Source organism: Cricetulus griseus, chromosome 4, assembly GCF_003668045.3.
Source record: "Cricetulus griseus strain 17A/GY chromosome 4, alternate assembly CriGri-PICRH-1.0, whole genome shotgun sequence".
Classification (NCBI taxonomy): Eukaryota; Metazoa; Chordata; class Mammalia; order Rodentia; family Cricetidae; genus Cricetulus; species Cricetulus griseus.
In genome coordinates this window covers 223,698,345-223,716,309 of record NC_048597.1, presented here as the reverse complement: position 1 = coordinate 223,716,309, position 17,965 = coordinate 223,698,345, and the positions used below count along the sequence as shown (strand labels likewise).

At 40.8% G+C, this 17,965-nt stretch overlaps 1 protein-coding gene across 9 annotated transcripts in view; it reads left to right on the top strand.

Annotated features, from left to right (window-relative positions):
* Positions 1–17,965, top strand: part of Rbms3 (RNA binding motif single stranded interacting protein 3) — a 680,800-nt gene that overhangs the window by 607,880 nt on the left and 54,955 nt on the right. For all 9 annotated transcript variants that reach the window (XR_004769778.1, XM_027415326.2, XM_027415321.2 and 6 more), the window contains one exon: positions 10,359–10,469. Coding sequence is in view for 8 of the 9 variants with exons in the window: in XM_027415326.2 (XP_027271127.1) it covers positions 10,359–10,469 (111 nt within the window). In the remaining variant the exon portion in view is untranslated. The remainder of the gene's footprint in view (positions 1–10,358; positions 10,470–17,965) is intronic.

Genomic DNA, 17,965 nt, shown 5'->3' with positions numbered 1-17,965 from the left:
CTCTCCTGACCTCTGTGGGCACAACCCACAAGTAGCATGCATGCACAGGACATTGATACAAATAAAAAATATAAAAGGAAAACCCTCATGATGGAATTGTTTGAAAAATACTTAACGTGATCAGTTCTTGTAAGCAGGGGTATGGGTTTAATGATACAAGCACTAAGATTTCTATTGCATATTTAGTCAATAAAACCATTTGATCACTAGGTCCCAATTTCTCAGCTCTCCATCAATAGCTTAATATATTTGAAAACCACTTTGTTCTATTATTGTTATTATTTTAAGATTTTATACTTAATGTGCATGAGTGTTTTGTCTGTCTGAGTACCATATATGTGCAGTGGCGCCCATAGAAGCCAGAAGAAATCATTGGATCCCCTAGAACTGGAGTTAGGGACAGTGGGACAGTTGTGGGCCACCATGGCAGTGCTGGGAACCACACCCAGGTCTTCCTCAAGAACATCAAGTGCCCTTGGACACTGAGCCACCTTTTCAGCACCTGCTATATTATTCTAGGGACTCTGGTTAAAATACCAAGAGCTACTCCTCATCATGTTTTCTGAGCAAGTCTAAAGGGTCACTAAAAAGGGCACTGTTGAGATGCCCAATTGTATGTGTTACTTGCTTTTGAGAAATACTTCAGCATGACATGTTTACTTCGTATTCGCACTCAAAATGTCTGTATTATATTAATAAGTACTTATCTAATAAACGAAACCTTTATTCACACTTGAGAAGACATGGAGTACAATGAGGATTCTTGTTAGGGGGTACCCATGGGTAAAACTAATTTGGTTTTAGTGTCATTTACTATTATATTCAAATTCTATGCTTTCAGTTAAAAAAAACAACCTGAGTATTTGATTTGTGAGTAGAAAACAAACCCCACTATGTTTATAACTAATAGTCTCTCTTTGGTAGTTTGTGTGCCATATTTTCTCCACTTGCTGTTTAACAGTGTAAGCTGTATCCCTCTTAGACAGCATCAGAGACAGGCTTACTGACTTAGATCTAAAATCTCAGGACTTGAGAGGAGGAAGCAGGAGGATCATGAGTCTGTCTTCAGTCTGTGCTATGGAGCAAGTTTGAGCTAGACTGGGCAACATGAGACTCTTGTCTCCAAACAAACAACCCACCACCAAGTTTCAAGTGAAATAATTAGAGAGGGGCCAGAATCTGGCTCTATGGATAGGAGCACTTGCAGTTTGAGCAAGCATGAAGACCTGAGTTTGAGCCTCAGAACCCCCAGGAAAATCCAGGCATTGACATTTGCCTACAACCCCAGTGTTGTGTGGGTTACAGACCAAAGGGTCATTCAGGTTTCTGGTCTCTAACCCAGATCCAGGTTCGATGGGAGACTCTGCCTCAAGGGAGTAAGGTGGAGGGAGAGTGACAGAGAAGGGCATCCACCATTGTCCTGTGGCCTCCACATGCGTGCAGATAGGCATGCTCACCCACCCACACATCTGTACACAGCACACCCAGCACACACACGCCACCCTCAGACTCATGGAAATAAATAAACAAGCAAGAAAGTAAGTACATACATGTAAAATGAATTAAAACAAAATAAAAGGGCTTTCATGACTTACCATGATACTCCAGGTAATTACCTAAATATTGTTAGCCTTAATTCCTGAGCAAATGGAATCCTATTCAGAAAGTCCTTTCCTACATCTGCATCCGGTCAGTCCACAACAATGATTTCATCCAGAAGTTTCAGTGTTTCCAGTTTTACATTGAGACTTTGATACTTTTGGAGTTGATTTTTGTCTAGAGTGATAGGCACAGGTCTAACTTCACTCTTCTACATACAGACATCCAGTTCTCCCAGTACTGAAATGTTAGTTTAAGATATGTTATGTTCCTTTATGCTGTGGAATATTTGTTCGGTGATGCAGAGATATGTTGTATTCTTGTACGCAGCATTTGTTTAACTCTATAAAGCCGTGTTACTCCGCCTGTCTAAAACACCCAGTTGGTCTAACAAAGAGCTGACCAGCCAATAGTGAGGGAAGAGAAAGGATAGGCAGGGCTGGCAGGCAGAGAGAATAAATAGGAGGAGAGATCTGGGAGGAGGTGGAGGAGTGAGAGAAGAAAGAGGACGCCAGGGGCCAGCCACCCAGCTACATAGCAAGCCACTGAGTAAAATGTCAAGAAAGGATTAAAGAATAGAGAAAGACAAAAGTCCAGAGGCAAAAGATAGATGGGATAATTTAAGAAAAGCTGGCTAGAATCAAGCCAAACAAAGGCTGGGCATTCATAAAAAAAGAAAAGTCTCTGTGTATTAATTTGGGAGTTGGGTGGCAGGTCCCCCAAAGAGCCAAAAGAGTAATAAGAGCCAACTACACAGTACCATTTGCTGTCCTTTCTTTTGTGTATATTTTTGATACCTTCATCAAATAAGAAATTGCATATACTCAGGTTTGGGCCTTCTGTTTTTCTTCATAAATCTACATGTTTGATTTCCTGCTAGTACCATGCTGTTTTTTTGTTTTGTTTTGTTTTTTTGTTTTGTTTTTTTTTATCACTGTGGCTCTGTCATGTATCTTGAGATCTGAGGAGGTAATTCTTCCAGCATTGTTCTTTTTGCTTAGGGCTGCTTTGGGTATCCAGGATCTTTTGTGTTTCCCTATGAATTTTAGGATTTTTCTTTCTATTTCTTTGAATGATGTCTTAAGGTTTTGCTTGGGATTGCATTGGATACCATCCTGATTAAATCTAATTTTGTTCAAGTTCATGGAGGAGAAACTGAACTCCAGTCTACTACATTTTCAAAGTAATACACAAAATAAATTTGAACTCAGGAGTCAACACACCTAACCTTTGAAAGTTACAAATCTCAGTGGCTCTTTTTTTTTCATTAAGTGTAGCATTTGACAAGTGCATTAGAAGCTGCATCATAATGGAATGATAAGGTTAGCTGGTAATTGTAGGGATCATGCAGTGAATGTCAGCTTGTACCCTTTACTAATTACTGTATGTTGAAATGGTTTCTGTGTTGTATAATTGGAGCTAATACGTATGAATGTATGATATGTCCATACACACATACTTACATACATGCATATGCCAAAAGACATTTGGGGATTAATGGTTGTGGGGGAAATTGTTCATCATAGATTGTTCCAGTGATGGCAAGTTGGGAGGCTGAAGTCCTTGGTGACGTTCCAAACCAATGAGATAATCCATTTCAAAAGCTGGAAGACACCCAGGGGCTGACACCTTAGGTTGTTCTCTGACCTTGACATTCATGCCATATGAATGTCACACTCACACTCACACTCATTCATACATCCACATACATGAGCACACACATGTGTTTACAAATTTTTTTTAGATGTATGTCTAATTGGCTGTGCTGTGTGTGAGATGTGTTTGCAGGTAACTGTGATGGCCAGAAGAGGGCACCAGATTCTCTAGAGCTGTAGTTACCTGCAGTCACGAGCTGCCCTTCATAGTTGCTAGGAACCAAACTTAAGTCCTCTGCAAAAGCAGCAAGTGCTCTTAACTTCTCTCAGCCCCCCAAATACGTTGTGATGACTCATGTTTCTTCCAGTAAATAATTACAAAGCATGTACATTAAATGATGTACACGATGCTTGGAAAGCACTCTAGATACAGAAGAGAAACACATGATTATGTGGGCCTGGGGATGAGGCTCAGCGAGTAAAGTGTTTGCTGTGCTGTGCTGTGCAGGTGTGAACCTGCATTTGGATGCCCAGAACCCACACTGAGAGACCTGGTGTGAGCACTTTTTAATTGAGCAGTCTAAGTCAGGAACTCTGGTCATTGTTAACCATTCTTTAATCTAAATGAAAATTAGTGCTAGAGCCATGGGAAATGGCTTACACTTTTGATGCATACGGAATGCAGTGCCTATCGGTACACACTGCTGCAAGACTTAATGCTGCTGTCTTTTAAGGTGTGCTCTTGGAAGAAAGGACTCAAGAACAATAAATAGGAGGAAGGAGTCTGTGTGAGGCGGCCTCCTGGTCTGTGCAGCTTCCAGCTTATCGTGGCTGTTTGCCACTCCCATGTCCTGTTGGTGTTTGTTTGTTAGATTTTTTTATTTTGTTTTGTTTTCAGAAATTGTGGTGCAATGTTTTTACAGTAGAAGGCTACCATGCCTGCCATGGCCTTTTTTTTTTTCCATTTTTTTAATTTAAATTAGAAACAAGATTGTTTTACATGTCAATCCCAGTTTTCTCTCCCTTCCCTCCTCCCCTGCGCCCCACTAACACCCTACCTATCCCATAGCCTTTCTGCTCCCCAGGGAGAGTAAGGTCTTCCATGGGGGTCTTCAGGGTCTGTCACATCCTTTGGGATAGGGCCTTGGCCCACCTCCTTTAGTCTAGGCTCAGGGAGTATCCCTGTATGTGGAATGGGCTCCCAAAGTCCATTCCTATGCTAGGGATAAGCACTGATCTACTACAAGAGGCCCCGTAGATTCCCGAGGCCTTTTGGATTTCAAAGTGGACTTAGGAAAATCATGCTGCTCCTCCAATTTGCTTGTAAACTTATCACAGCATCTGAAGGTTAGTGGTTGTCCCTAAAGATAGGAAATGTTTCTTGATACCTTTTATTCTTTCCCAACAACAGTCCTTTAAACCCCGTTTTTGTTTTCTGTCGCTGTGGTAAAACACCATCACCAAAAGCAACTTATAGGAGGAAAAGTTTATTTGGGTAGACCGCTCCAGAGGGCTACGAGTCCACAGTAGGAGGAAGCAAGAAGCAGGCATGGCAGCAAGGGGTGGTCGTGGCAGCAGATAAAAGAAGCGCAAGCCCTCAAACGAAAAGCAGAGAGAGCTAACTGAACCTAGGCAGGGCATTTTATAACAAAGTCCACCCTCACTGGTGTGTTTCCTCCAGCAATGCCACACCTCCTCAGCCTCCTCCAAACAGATTTGAGGACTAAATATCAAATATCTGAGTGTGTGGGTAGTGCTCATTCTTATTCAAACCACTACAAATTCCATCCAAATACATAAAATAAATAAATAAATAAAATAAACAGACCAACATCAATATATGAAAGAGATTAAATGTTTTGATTTCATGTCAATATTGCCAGTCAATACCTTTAGATTGCCCCCCCCACCCCAGGGTAGATGACGTTCTATCATACCCTTCTTGTTCACATCTTTCATTCACTATTGCTGTCAGTCATTCACTATTGCTGTCAGTCATTCACTATTGCTGTCAGTCAGTCATTCACTACTGCTGTCAGTCAGTCATTCACTATTGCTGTCAGTCATTCACTACTGCTGTCAGTCAGTCATTCACTATTGCTGTCAGTCAGTCATTCACTACTGCTGTCAGTCAGTCATTCACTATTGCTGTCAGTCATTCACTATTGCTGTCAGTCAGTCATTTGCTATTGCTGTCAGTCAGTCATTTACTATTGCTGTCAGTCATTCACTATTGCTGTCAGTCATTCACGATTGCTGTCAATCATTCACTATTGCTGTCAGTCAGTCATTCACTATTGCTGTCAGTCAGTCATTCACTATTGCTGTCAGTCATTCACTACTGCTGTCAGTTAGTCATTCACACTTGCTGTCAGTCAGTCATTCGCTATTGCTGTCAGTCAGTCATTTACTGTTGCTGTCAGTCATTCACTATTGCTGTCAGTCATTCACTACTGCTTTCAGTCATTCACTATTGCTGTCAGTCATTCATGATTGCTGTCAGTCAGTCATTTGCTATTGCTGTCAGTCAGTCATTTACTATTGCTGTCAGTCATTCACTATTGCTGTCAGTCATTCACGATTGCTGTCAATCATTCACTATTGCTGTCAGTCAGTCATTCACTATTGCTGTCATTGACGTGAACTGTCCTAAGCTGCTTCTGTTCTCTGCACTTCACTTTATGTATGCTAAAAATAGTTTGAAATATATATAAATTCAAGGAGATTTTGTTCTAAAAATATTGTAGTGACAGAAAGACAGAATCAGATTGAGGACAAAATAAAAATCGACCTTCAGCTATATTTTTTTAAAGTTATGTTTAATGGTTCCTATTTAAAAACCCAGTCGCATAAATCACATTAGAGTGTGAGCCATTCACACCTTGTCATGAACCACTTGGGGGAGGCAGGGGTAGGGGTTCACCAGGCTCCTTCCTTTGCTCCCTTTAGGCCAAGGAGTTTTCTTACTTTATGCTTTCCATCTTACCTTTGACTTGAGCACCCTGTGGTTTCAAACAGGAGGCTTAAATGGACACCATGTAGGAAGGGCTCTAAAATGCTAAGCTGGTCCCATGGAAACATTTAGGCCAAGCAAGGAAGTGGCCCTACCTCAACTCTGCAAGATACAGGTTTGGCCTGTTTGCATTTGTTGTAAAGTAATGTGATGATTCATAGTTAAAGGTCCATGCTCTGTAACAATGGGAAAGCAGTATAAATGAAGGGCATTGTTTGTGTCTTGTTTATCACTAGAGAGATGACTCAGTAGTTGAAAGCATTTGCCTCTCTCCCAGAGGACCTGGGTTTGGTTGCCAGCTAAACCCGAGTTTTGTATGTGCTTTCAGTGGAAGAGCCTGCCCATGTTTGGCTGGGTATGAAAACTCCTATGATTTCATTGGGGACCAGATGAATTTTCAGATATGTCAAATTTATTTCAAATCCTAGCAGAAGGCCAATAGCAAAGGTGCTCTCATGACCTCCAGTTATAGATATTAAAGCTCACAGCTGCAACAAAAATGGAGACAGAACCCAGCACAGCCACCCACAGCCAGCCCAAGGAGTCCCCTGCCCCTTAGGGACATCCACTGAGATAAAGCCGGTCCTTGACTACACTGTAGAAAGGAATTCCAGGAGGAGCTGGCTTATTACCAGCTCTAAAGAGTAACCACAATATAAAAATTGAATTTTTAAAAATAAGCAGGAACACACGAGCCAATTTCCTTATTAATTTTCCTTATCTTAGAAGAACTTCCCTTTACAGATGAAGTTATAAGGTAGTTTTATAAAGTGTGCTGTTTATGACTTATGATTAGAGAACTGATTCTGATAAACTCAAGGCTCTGAGCATCTGGGCCCTAAGTGTCCACAGCTAGAGTCTAACAACCTTGCTTGGGGTGCCCCTCACAAAGCAAGAGCTGTCTCTGCAGGCAAACCTGTACCATTGTGTTGACGTTTCTTAGAGCCCACCAGATTGCAGAGTGAGCCTATGCTTTCCCGCGTGTCACGTTGGTTTTCTCTGTCCTCCTGTCCTGCCTCACTCCAAGTGACTTCTGCATACATTATCCAGATGACTACTGCCATTCTTGCTTCAAGGCTAGGGTGACCATCTCCTCCCTCTGATGACAGGAAGAAGGGCTTCCACTCACAGCAGCAGTGGCTCAGATGGACCAGCTGGCTCTTCAGCTGGGAGACCCCTATGTGCTTTATTAGATGCATTAAGGGATGGCAGCTACAGGGCTTTTCTTTGCAACTTAAACACTGAGCAAATCCAGACATCCGGGGATGCCGAAATGAAAGGATCTGTCTCCACTTGCGCTGCCATTTGCCAAGTGAATGCTTGTCAGATAGCACTTTCTATATATTTCAAGGAGACAAAGTCTCCCTTAATGTGTTGGCAAAGGCTGTCACAGAGCACTCTGCAATCCATGACTCAAGTGACAGCTCACATTGAGGGCACTGGTTTGCCTTAACAATTGTAAAGTTTTTCTACTTCTCTTCTCTTTTGCATTTCCCCTTTGTACTGCACAATACAAAGGAGATTCTGTTGACATTGATAAGCAGCAAGGCTGACAAATACCACTCTTTGTTGTGATAACCAATATTTGAGGCTCTCTAAGGGGTCTGTCCTTGATAAAGCACCATCAAAAATTCTTTTCTCTATGGGGCTCCTGCCAATCACTTCTAGTTAACTCACTAATTGTGAGTGTCTTCCCTTCCCTTGAGAATAAGCAATTTATGTTCCTGATAACTTATGGGGATTCTCTATTCATTGGACAATGTTACTGAATATAAGAAAATACATTCTTACATATTTTCTCCCCAGGATCCTTATAGCATCATTCATTTATCTGCAATGACTCATCTATTTAGGGAATCTTTCCCTTATTTTTCATTCACTGTTTGGTCTTGCTATTTACAATTCCAAATTATGACAAGCCCTTCCCACCCTTCCATGTGATTGTCACATTTCTGGTTTATAGGCAGACACAGTACGCCGGCAGCTGCCATCAAATGACTCCCCATACGCAGCTTTCTGTGAAGAAAGTCTCTGAGATCAGACAATCTTCTCTAGATTAATTCCAAGTGCAGGCGTGCCGTCCCTCTGTTGTTATCCTGTGAGAATTTTGATGGATCTGTCACAGACTTGCCCACCTCCTTTTCAGACTGCCTCCCAAACAGAACCTCAACTGTGCCTTCGTGAACACACCAGGGAGAAGACAGCCTCCTGGGCATGGAGGATGATGGATCTTATACACACACACACACACACACACACACACACACACACACTCAAACACATACACTCAATCACACACACACACACACACACACACACACACTCACAAATACAGTCACAGTCACACACACACTCACAAACACAAACAGTCACAGTCACACACACACACTCATACACATGCATACACAAACACAGTCACACACACTCACACACACACACACACACACACACACACACTCAAACACATACACTCAATCACACACACTCTCACACACACACACAAACATAGTTACACACACACAGACACACACACACTTTGGTATGGATTTCAGATTTCATATCTACTCCTTTGTGTGACTAGGAATTCCGATTAGATTGAGAGTCTGGGATCGTGATAGGTCAGCCCTGGGCTGGAAGGTCTAAGGATGCCACCTGCATTTTAAACTCAAGAAGAGAAAGAACTCCTATACCTACTCAGGGTTAAACTGCTGAGGAAGTGCCACGTTTTGGTTGGAGTTAGAGAAATGCATCAGAATGTCTGTTGAATTCTGAGAGTCTTCTGGAGTTTATCCCCTGGGATTTAAAGGATTAGTTCTTAGAGTGTTCACAGTGAGGGTTTTGTTGGTTTTTTGTTTTTTTGTTTTTTTTTAAAGAAAAAAATAAGTTGCTTTCAGTAAGAATACTCAAGGATTGGGAAGAAAAAAAGTGGTGTGTCTGAGTTCTAGCATGTATAGCTGTTTATAATTATGAATTGAAGTTTACATTGTGTTGTCATTTATATAAGAACAATCCTGTGTCAAATAATAGCAATGATGATGATGATGATGATGATTATGAAGGAGGAGGAGGAGGAGAACTACTGAGGGAAGGCCTTGCATGTTGAGCTCTGTGCATGTACATGTGCATGTACACACCCACACAAACAAGTACACACTTGAGCACACATGCACAAACACACAGCACAACCACCACTAGCACGCTACATACAAAAAACACACAACAAATAAATTATAAAATTTTAATTTATTTATCAATATATATTTTTACTAGCTTAAATAAAGTTCAGTATACATTCTTGTGCTGAAAGTATAAATCAAGACTAAGAGAATAAAAAATATAAGTCAAAGGATTTTTTTAAAGATATAGAACTCGCAACCACGATCCTTGAATAATTTATGTTAGGTTTTGATGCATCCTTAGGTCATCAAGAAGACCATGTGTGGGTTGCATTATTCCCCCAGTCAGAGGTTATATTTGGGATAAGCAAGAGTTGTTTATATAAATCACAAATAAATTGATTGAGCCATCATAGAAGATGGTTCAGTGGCTATCACCAAGCCTGACAAGTGGAGTTCACTCCCTGGGTCCCACATGGTAGAAGAGAGAACCAATTCTTTCTTGTTGTCCCTTGACCTCTATACGCATGCTGCAGCATGTATACATGTGTGGACATGCACACCCACACTCACAAACACTGCATCTTAAACAAAAAAAAATCAATATAAAAAATGAACACACTGAAAGTTTTATTTCATATCAAGAAAAATTAGCTAATTCCTATTAATGTTCCCAATTTTCAATCAAAGAAGTTTATCAGAACAGCAGGAGAAAAGATGCGTATGATTTCTTTGAGGATACCCTACATCAGATGTTGGAAGGTAAACAGAAGGTGTCTAAAACACACACTATATATTAGTCACACAGAAAAGGGCACTGCCGATGCAGTATGTTCACATATGAGCAGAACGACACAGGTAGGAAAGCGCATTGCTGACGCCATGTACACAACAGGTGAGCAGAATGACAAAGGTGGGCATCAGAGCAAGTCTGAATTTACTCACCAATGGCTTGCATTGTATTAGCTTTTGGGGGGGAAATGTTTCCTTCCTCGTGGAACATGTTTTCAGATGGACAATTTTATGTGCTTTTAGGGTGCTGTGATCACACCCACCATGGACCACCCCATGTCAATGCAGCCAACAAACATCGTGGGCCCCCTAACGCAGCAGATGAACCATCTTTCGCTGGGGACAGCAGGAACGGTGAGTGGAGGAGTTTGGTTTTGTTTCCTGGGATTGTGAGAAGGTGGCGTGTGCTGTCCTCAATGGCATTGCTGAGAAGCTGTTCCTCTTGCACACCTTTCAGGTTCCAGAGTGAACAAGCTTGCATTCAAGTTCTGCCCCAGGGAGCACACATTCACATGGGAAAGGTCCTAAGGCATTGCCTTTAGACTTCATGCCCTCCTCATTATGTGGTACAAGGCACCAAGTACACTGAGTGCAATATAGCTCTCTCTGGAAAGAGCCCCTTCTGCCCACAGGTGGAGAAATAGACTTCATGACCATATGCATGGGGCTGCTTCCCTTTCTCCAGCTGTTTACACCCAACCCGTTATTGCCAGCTCTAACTATGAGGAGTATAGAGGACTTTTTATTCATCATCGATGTCTGGAGTAACAGGAAGTCACTGAGAAGTTGGCCCATTTGAGTGCTTTTTATCTTTCCCGGGGCTGCACTGGCATAGTTACTATTGAAGAGGAGGGAGGAATCCCATGCCTTTAGTATTTTCTTAGTTATGAGGTTTTTGACTAGTCTTCTTAAAAGTGTGTTGTTCTCATTTGCTTTTCCATTGCTGTGGTAAAACCAGGACCAAAAGCAACGTGGAGAAGAAAGGGTTTATTTGGTTCACAGGTTATAGTGCATTGTCAAGGAAAGCTAGACCAGGAGCTTAAGGCAGGAACCTGGAGACAGAAATGGAAGCAGAGACCATGGGAGAACAATGCTTACTTACTGACTTGCTCAGCTAACTTTCTTCTATAGCCTGGGTCCAGGTGTCTAGGGACCCAGGGACCACAGTGGGCTGAGTTCTTCCACATTGATTAGGACTTAAGAAAATGTCCTGAAGACAAACTTACAGGCCAGTCTGATGGAGGTATTCTCTCAGTCGGCTTCCTCTTCCCACTTCCCATTGGTGTCAAGTTGACAACCAAGATCAGCCATCACATGAACTGAAAAACTGCCAGTATCAATCTTCAACAACGTGCTTGAACTCACTGGCAAAGCTTTTCTTTCTTTCTTTTTTTTTTTCTTTTTTTGAAAAGGCAGTTCCATCTAATATTCATGTCTGACAAAGGCTAGACACCATTCCTATGCAAGCATCGTGAACCCAGCAATCACACTTTAGTGTTTAGTATACACATCGGTACAGGTGATCTTGTCTTACAGCGAGATCATTCGGTGTGACACATAAGCACCTTAAGCTACATGACTTTTTGTCTTTAAGTCTATGTATCTCTGTGATACTACCTACCTCCGTGACTCTCACAGAGGTACTGTGTGTCACTAGGGATAGATACACTAGCTGTGGATAGATGCCTCAGAACAAATATTCCTGCTACTCAAAGGAAATAGAAAAACATGTTCAGTGATCTTCTCTAAATGTGAAGAAAATCACAGGTTTCTGAGAAAGAATTGAGTTTATTATAAGGTACACACCTGTTCCCCTGTAATGCACCACTGTTGATAACTTCTCTGCCCAAGAGTCAGACCTGGGTCAAAGAATTGTGAGAGGTTCTCAGCTAGATTTCAGAGGTCAGGTCTGTGGTCACATTTAACTTCACCGTGGCTCAGATCATTTTCATCAAGGATATAGAGTTTTGAAGTAATATTTTTACCATTTTTAGTCAAGTGTAAGGATGATATGTAGTCCCTTTGTGTAGTCCTACTAAAGCAGATTCCAGATACAGAATTGGAAGGCCTGGTGCTTATGACATCCCCACTGTTGATGTCACTGCCTATCAGGATTTTGGGCCACCAATGATTGTCAACTGAGAATAAGTGAGGATAAAGGCAACTTTACTCTGTTAAATGACAATGTAAAGTGTGATTTTTATTTGTAAAAAAATGATTTATAATAGAAAACATAGGAAGAAACGCTTTGTACATTTTGCCTGTTTGACTAAAGTCAAAGCCAGCCTCATTGCCAACATTTCTATTTGCCAACTAGTAAAGACACACTGTGTAGCTGGTTCCTCTAAGAAACAGAAAAAACATAGAATATGCTTCAAATTATTGTAGCTACTAATTAAGTAAACAATATAAAATTATATATCTGAGACTTTTCAACAGGAACAGAATCCTATGGCACCACAACTTTTACCTAGCTGGCAATGGCCAGAAATGATAATTCAATGGTTATCCTTTAATTTAACGACGTGGGCCACTGCCTCTCTTAGCTAGTAAAGGATTTTAGTAGATGGAGTTTATTTTTACTACCAATTCCCCTCTTGCTTTTTCTTCTTGCCATTGAGTATTTTCACTCTTGAAATAAATAGTGCTTAGTTACAGTGTAAGCATCATATAAAATTAATCATTGGCAATATACATTAAACAGTGACAGCTTGATAAGGTTTTTGAGAGGCCAAGAGAAGATACCTTATTTTGTTGAGTCATTCAAAAATATAATTGAGTGTGCTTAGTGTATCGAATGTAGTCATTTCTTTTTTGTTAAACAATCACTCTCCTATGTTGGCATGCTATTATATATTTGCTTTTATGTGACTTTTTGATTAGCATTTGCTGTGGATTACTGAGTTAGGGCTGATTTATTTAATTGACTTTTCCCACCTACCTGGATCCATCTCATATCTCTCTTGCTGGCACTTTGAAAAGTCCAGTGGATTTAGCAATGACCTCAGAGTCCTGAGCATGGTTTGGCTCTGAATTAGCTGTGCATGTTTAGACAAGGTTCCTTAGCTTCCTAAGGATTTCACTTCTTTTCTTATAAACTGGGAACAGTAATGACATGCACAACCCTGGGATGCTGTGAGCATTACATGGCACGATGCACAGCTAGTGTAACATGTGGCAAGTTGGACTTGTCAAGTCAAGTGAGCCACCCTTAATCTCCAATGGGGTTTAGCTGGTGGGAGTTCAGGTTGCCAGCATAGATGTACCTCCATATTAAATCCACAGTCCAAGTCCTTTGCTTGCTCTATTTCAAGGGGTTTAGCTTAATTCCTTAACATGTCTACTGTGTTAGCTGCTAGCGTAATATTCCAGGGTTCCAAAGCTAAGCTCCTGTTCATGTGAATGAATGAACTTGATGAAGTTCAAGCCAATACCTTGAATATGTGGAATCAAGTGTTCTTGGTATTTCTGACATTATAAGCAAAATTACATTATGACAATATGCATGGCGTTGAAATAATTTAGAGAGATTTCCACATTAATGCAATGCCTCTGCCTGAGAGTTGGACACCTCATGGGCAGAGGCAGTACTTTCAGTAGCCAGGAGTATGAGAATATTACATAGAAAGTAGGACCATGACCCATTTGCCATCATTCATTGCCCCTTGGGCACACAGACCCAGAATGGACTCACTGTCCAATTCTTTTTAATATAAACTGACTGTATTTTGACATGAAATACCCATGTATTTAGCTATCTGGCCTTGTTTGTCCAGTGACCTCCCAGTTTGTGCCTGGCTTTCTACATCTTGTCTCTGGCCATTCCTCCACCCTTCCTTTTGCAAGCTCAGACAGCACCTCACTTCTCACTCTGCCCATACTTGCCTTGAGCAGTCTGCTCCACCTCATGGTTTCCAACCACATTTCCCACATTGAAGACTCTTAAATCTGGGTCCTCAATGCTAGTCTTAGGACATCAAACTCATCTGTCTGCTCTCCATGGAGATGCCTCTTCAACATCTCAACGTCAGCCCAACCCACAAGCATGTCATGAACTTCCTTGAGCTTCCTTCCAGCCACACCTTTCCCCTCTTCTGTGTTCCTGTCCTGTTTTATTTCAAGTTCCTACTGTGATGACCCACCCAGTAGCCAGACCCCACATGTGGGGCTTGGTACTCACACTGTCCTTCGTTCTCTTCTCCATTCACAGTTACTTTTAAGGTCTCATGAATTGAGTCACACACATTCATCAGATCCATCCTCTCGCCCCCATTTCCACCCTCTATCCCTGGCTTCATTAGGCTCATTGTCACACTCTCCTAACCTCTCCTAACTGGACTTCCTGCTCTCAGCCTCATTGTTCTGCAATCCATTCTCCACCTTGTCATCTAAACTATGTGTTAGTTACTTTATGTTGGAGTGGTAAAACCTCCAAACCAATAGCAACTTATAGAAGGAAGAGTTTGTTTGGCTTAGAGCAAAGAGGGAGTCTATAATGCTAGGGAAGGCACAGCAGCAGGATTCAGGAGCAAGAGTCAGTCTTGCTTGCACAGTCTCTCAGGAAGCTCAGAGAGAGAACAAGTAGTGTGTTGAAGCTGTAAGTGCTCAGTGACTACCCTCAGTGACTTCATCCTCCAGCAAGGTTCTGTGTCTGACAGTTCCAAAACTTCCTCAAACAGCATCACCAACTGGGAACCACATGTTCAAATTTATGAGTCTATGGGAGACATTTATCATGCAACCCTACATAGCTCTATACCAGTGTCTTTTTCCCACCTGCCAGTCTTCAGTGACTTTCAGAAATCTGAGCTCTTGGAAATTTTTGCAAAACAAACAACAACAAAAAGCCCAGGAGCAGATAGGCTCCTAGGACATATTGCAGTGAAATTTGGGGGATAATTCAGTGTAGTAGTGGCCAAGCGGGAGAGCTAGAGTAGAATTTTCCTTTTTTAGAAGGTGCTAAGGCCACTAAGTGCCCCACTTTCCTTTTTAAAATTCTTGACAAAAGGAATTATATTGAACCAAAGCATGCTTTTATCTTCAAAAAGGAAGGTATATTTCATCTCTTATCACCTCAGATTTTGAAATGGGTATCATGTAGTTTAAAGAATTTCCATCTGGAATTTTCCTCTTCGAAGTATGTCAGTCGATTCTCTATCTATTTCTAAGCTAACTGAATCTATGGGGCTTCAAGCTAAATGAATTTGATGCAAACAAGGGGCCTATTTCATTTCATGGCTCTAAACTTGAAGGACTTTTCTGGCTTTTTCTGAATTTGTTTATTCTTCTCACAGAATTCCTCCGATGAAACAAAGCTCCATTATCCATAATTTCTTATCAAGTTCCTGGGAGCTTTAACGAAGCCCCCGGGGGACGTGAGCGTGTTCTCAGAGCCTCGACAGTGCATGACAATCTTGTTTTACAAGTTTCTTATCTCCTTTTTATTTGTTCAGCGGTTGGTCACCAGTGGCTTACAAGGCCACCAGGCTTTGTTGAGAGAAATAAAAAGATTTTGTTCTGCAGACTTCTTATCTGCAGTTCAGTTTGCCTTCCCCAAGACACTGCAGAATGGTGGCATCATTGGATTTCCATGGTGTAATTATCGACACTCACAAAAACAATCCTGGAATTGTAGCTCTGACCGGCCAGAGTTCACTGTCAGCCTTCAGGCATCCCACTTCCCGCTGCTCTAAAAACCTGATCATTGCCAGGTGAAAATACGTGTTGTTTGCCTTTTTTTCCATCATCAGGCATAAATATCAGTATTAAGATGGAGAATTATAAAAGTGATCAAAAGACCTTAAGCGGAATCATGACTCAGTAAATAACATCCTAAGCAGTAAATAGCTTCATGAATCCTGATGGCTGCAATTCCTTAAGTGAGCTCTCAAGAGAAAAATAGCAGCCAATTCCAAACTAATAAAGACAGAAAATTTAGATGCAAAGGTTATAGTTTTAAATAGTTCTTTAATCTTATTGTAATATAACATCTCCTTGCATGAAGAGTTTTCCATGTGAATAACGAATGGGGAGATAGTGGCAAGTCTGTTGGGCGACAGGGTTATTTACAAATATTAAATCTTTACTTCTTACCATATGGATCTTGAGTTCAAGTAAATTATTATCATTGCAGAAAGGTCCTAATACAGACAATGCCAGGGAACACGAGTGAGCTGGAAATAAAACAGGGTATAGAAAAGTGAATAATATAATTAAAAATTGTCATTGATATAATTTAAAAACCACACACACACACACACACACACACACACACACACACACACACACACGATAAACAACCAATGCATTGTTTATGAAGGTGGAAGGAAATAAGCATTGACGGTGCCCTCAAGCTGTACATCATTGGTAAGGAGAGCAAAGTGCCCAGATCGGGCACTTCAAAATAATTAAGGGGAATAATTAAATAAACAATGATTCATCCATAGGCCCAAGTATAACACAGTGGGAGATCACAGGAGTTTCAGATATGTGGGGTAAGTATTGTTGATAATGATGAGTCAAAAGAGAAGTCTGTGAGCTCACACATGTGCAGCACAGAATAACCGTGAGGGGTTACTTTTGAAATAATTCTATTAAGAAATATAAAGCTGGGGGTGGAGTTGGGTAGGCCACTCAACAGTTAAGAGCACTTGCTGCAATTCAGAAGACCTGAGTTCAGTTCGCAGAACCCATATGGAGTGGTTCACAACTGCCTGTAACTACAGCTCTAGGGAATACAGTGCCCTCTTCTGGTATCCATAGGCACTGCACACAGGTGCACATACACACAGAATAAAAGTAAATTTGATTTTAAAAGTATTACAAAACAAGCATGTTTTTGGAAATAAGATTGAAGTCATTTCTATTTAATCATTTTATTTGTTTATATTCTTCAACTACTAAACAGTAGCTATCACTTGCTATATTAGCATCTATGTTTCTGTTTATCTTATAGTTGCAGATATGCATATATTATGATATGGTACAAAAATTAACTCATTTTTTCTCAATCTTTGGATAGTAACCTGAAGTTATACATTTTATGAGAAGGTAACTAGGAATTAAAATCAGTATTATTAAAACCTTTTAAATTGTTTTCAAATTGGTTCTGCTTCAGAGTAGGGCTGATAGCCAAGTCACTACATTGCTTACCTATTTCAAAACACCAGACCACTCATAACTGTGGCTCATTTGCATTTGAATTCTGAGCAGTGCTTGCTTGTTCTTAGTGCCCTAAGTGCTTTACAAGGTTCACAGTCCTCCTCAGACATGCAATTTCCTCAAGAAAATGAACAGCATTAAGCTAGGAGGCAAATTCGTGAATGGTCTCAAAAGTTATTAAGTGGATAGAAATATAGATTTATGGGTTTAAGCTTTGAAAGTGCAATGCAGGTCATAGGAATGAAATAAGAGCTCACATAGGACCATCTATGCCTTAATCTTTTAGAGCCTTGGGAAAGGGCTTATTGTTTTCAGTTTTTAGAAGACTAATTATAACCATAGGCTAAGTACCAGCTTCTCTTTTAAGATCCCTGGCTAGGAGCTACTTAGGAATGGAGAGAGGACTAGGAGGGCACAAGATAGGGAACAAAACAGGACTATAAGGTGGGGGGTGTATGTGACAAAATTATTATGTGCATGTGTGAAAATGTAATAAAGTCATTATTGTGTATGATCACTATATCCTAATAAGAACATTACAGAAAAGATTGTGAAGGAGTTGCATGAGTTAAAACTCCTTTGTCATTTTTAATACAGCTGATATATTTGCCCCCCACACCTTGTAGCTTAACTTTCTAGATTTTACTACCTCCTATGTTACGACATTTTAAAAATGCCATCCTTCCTCT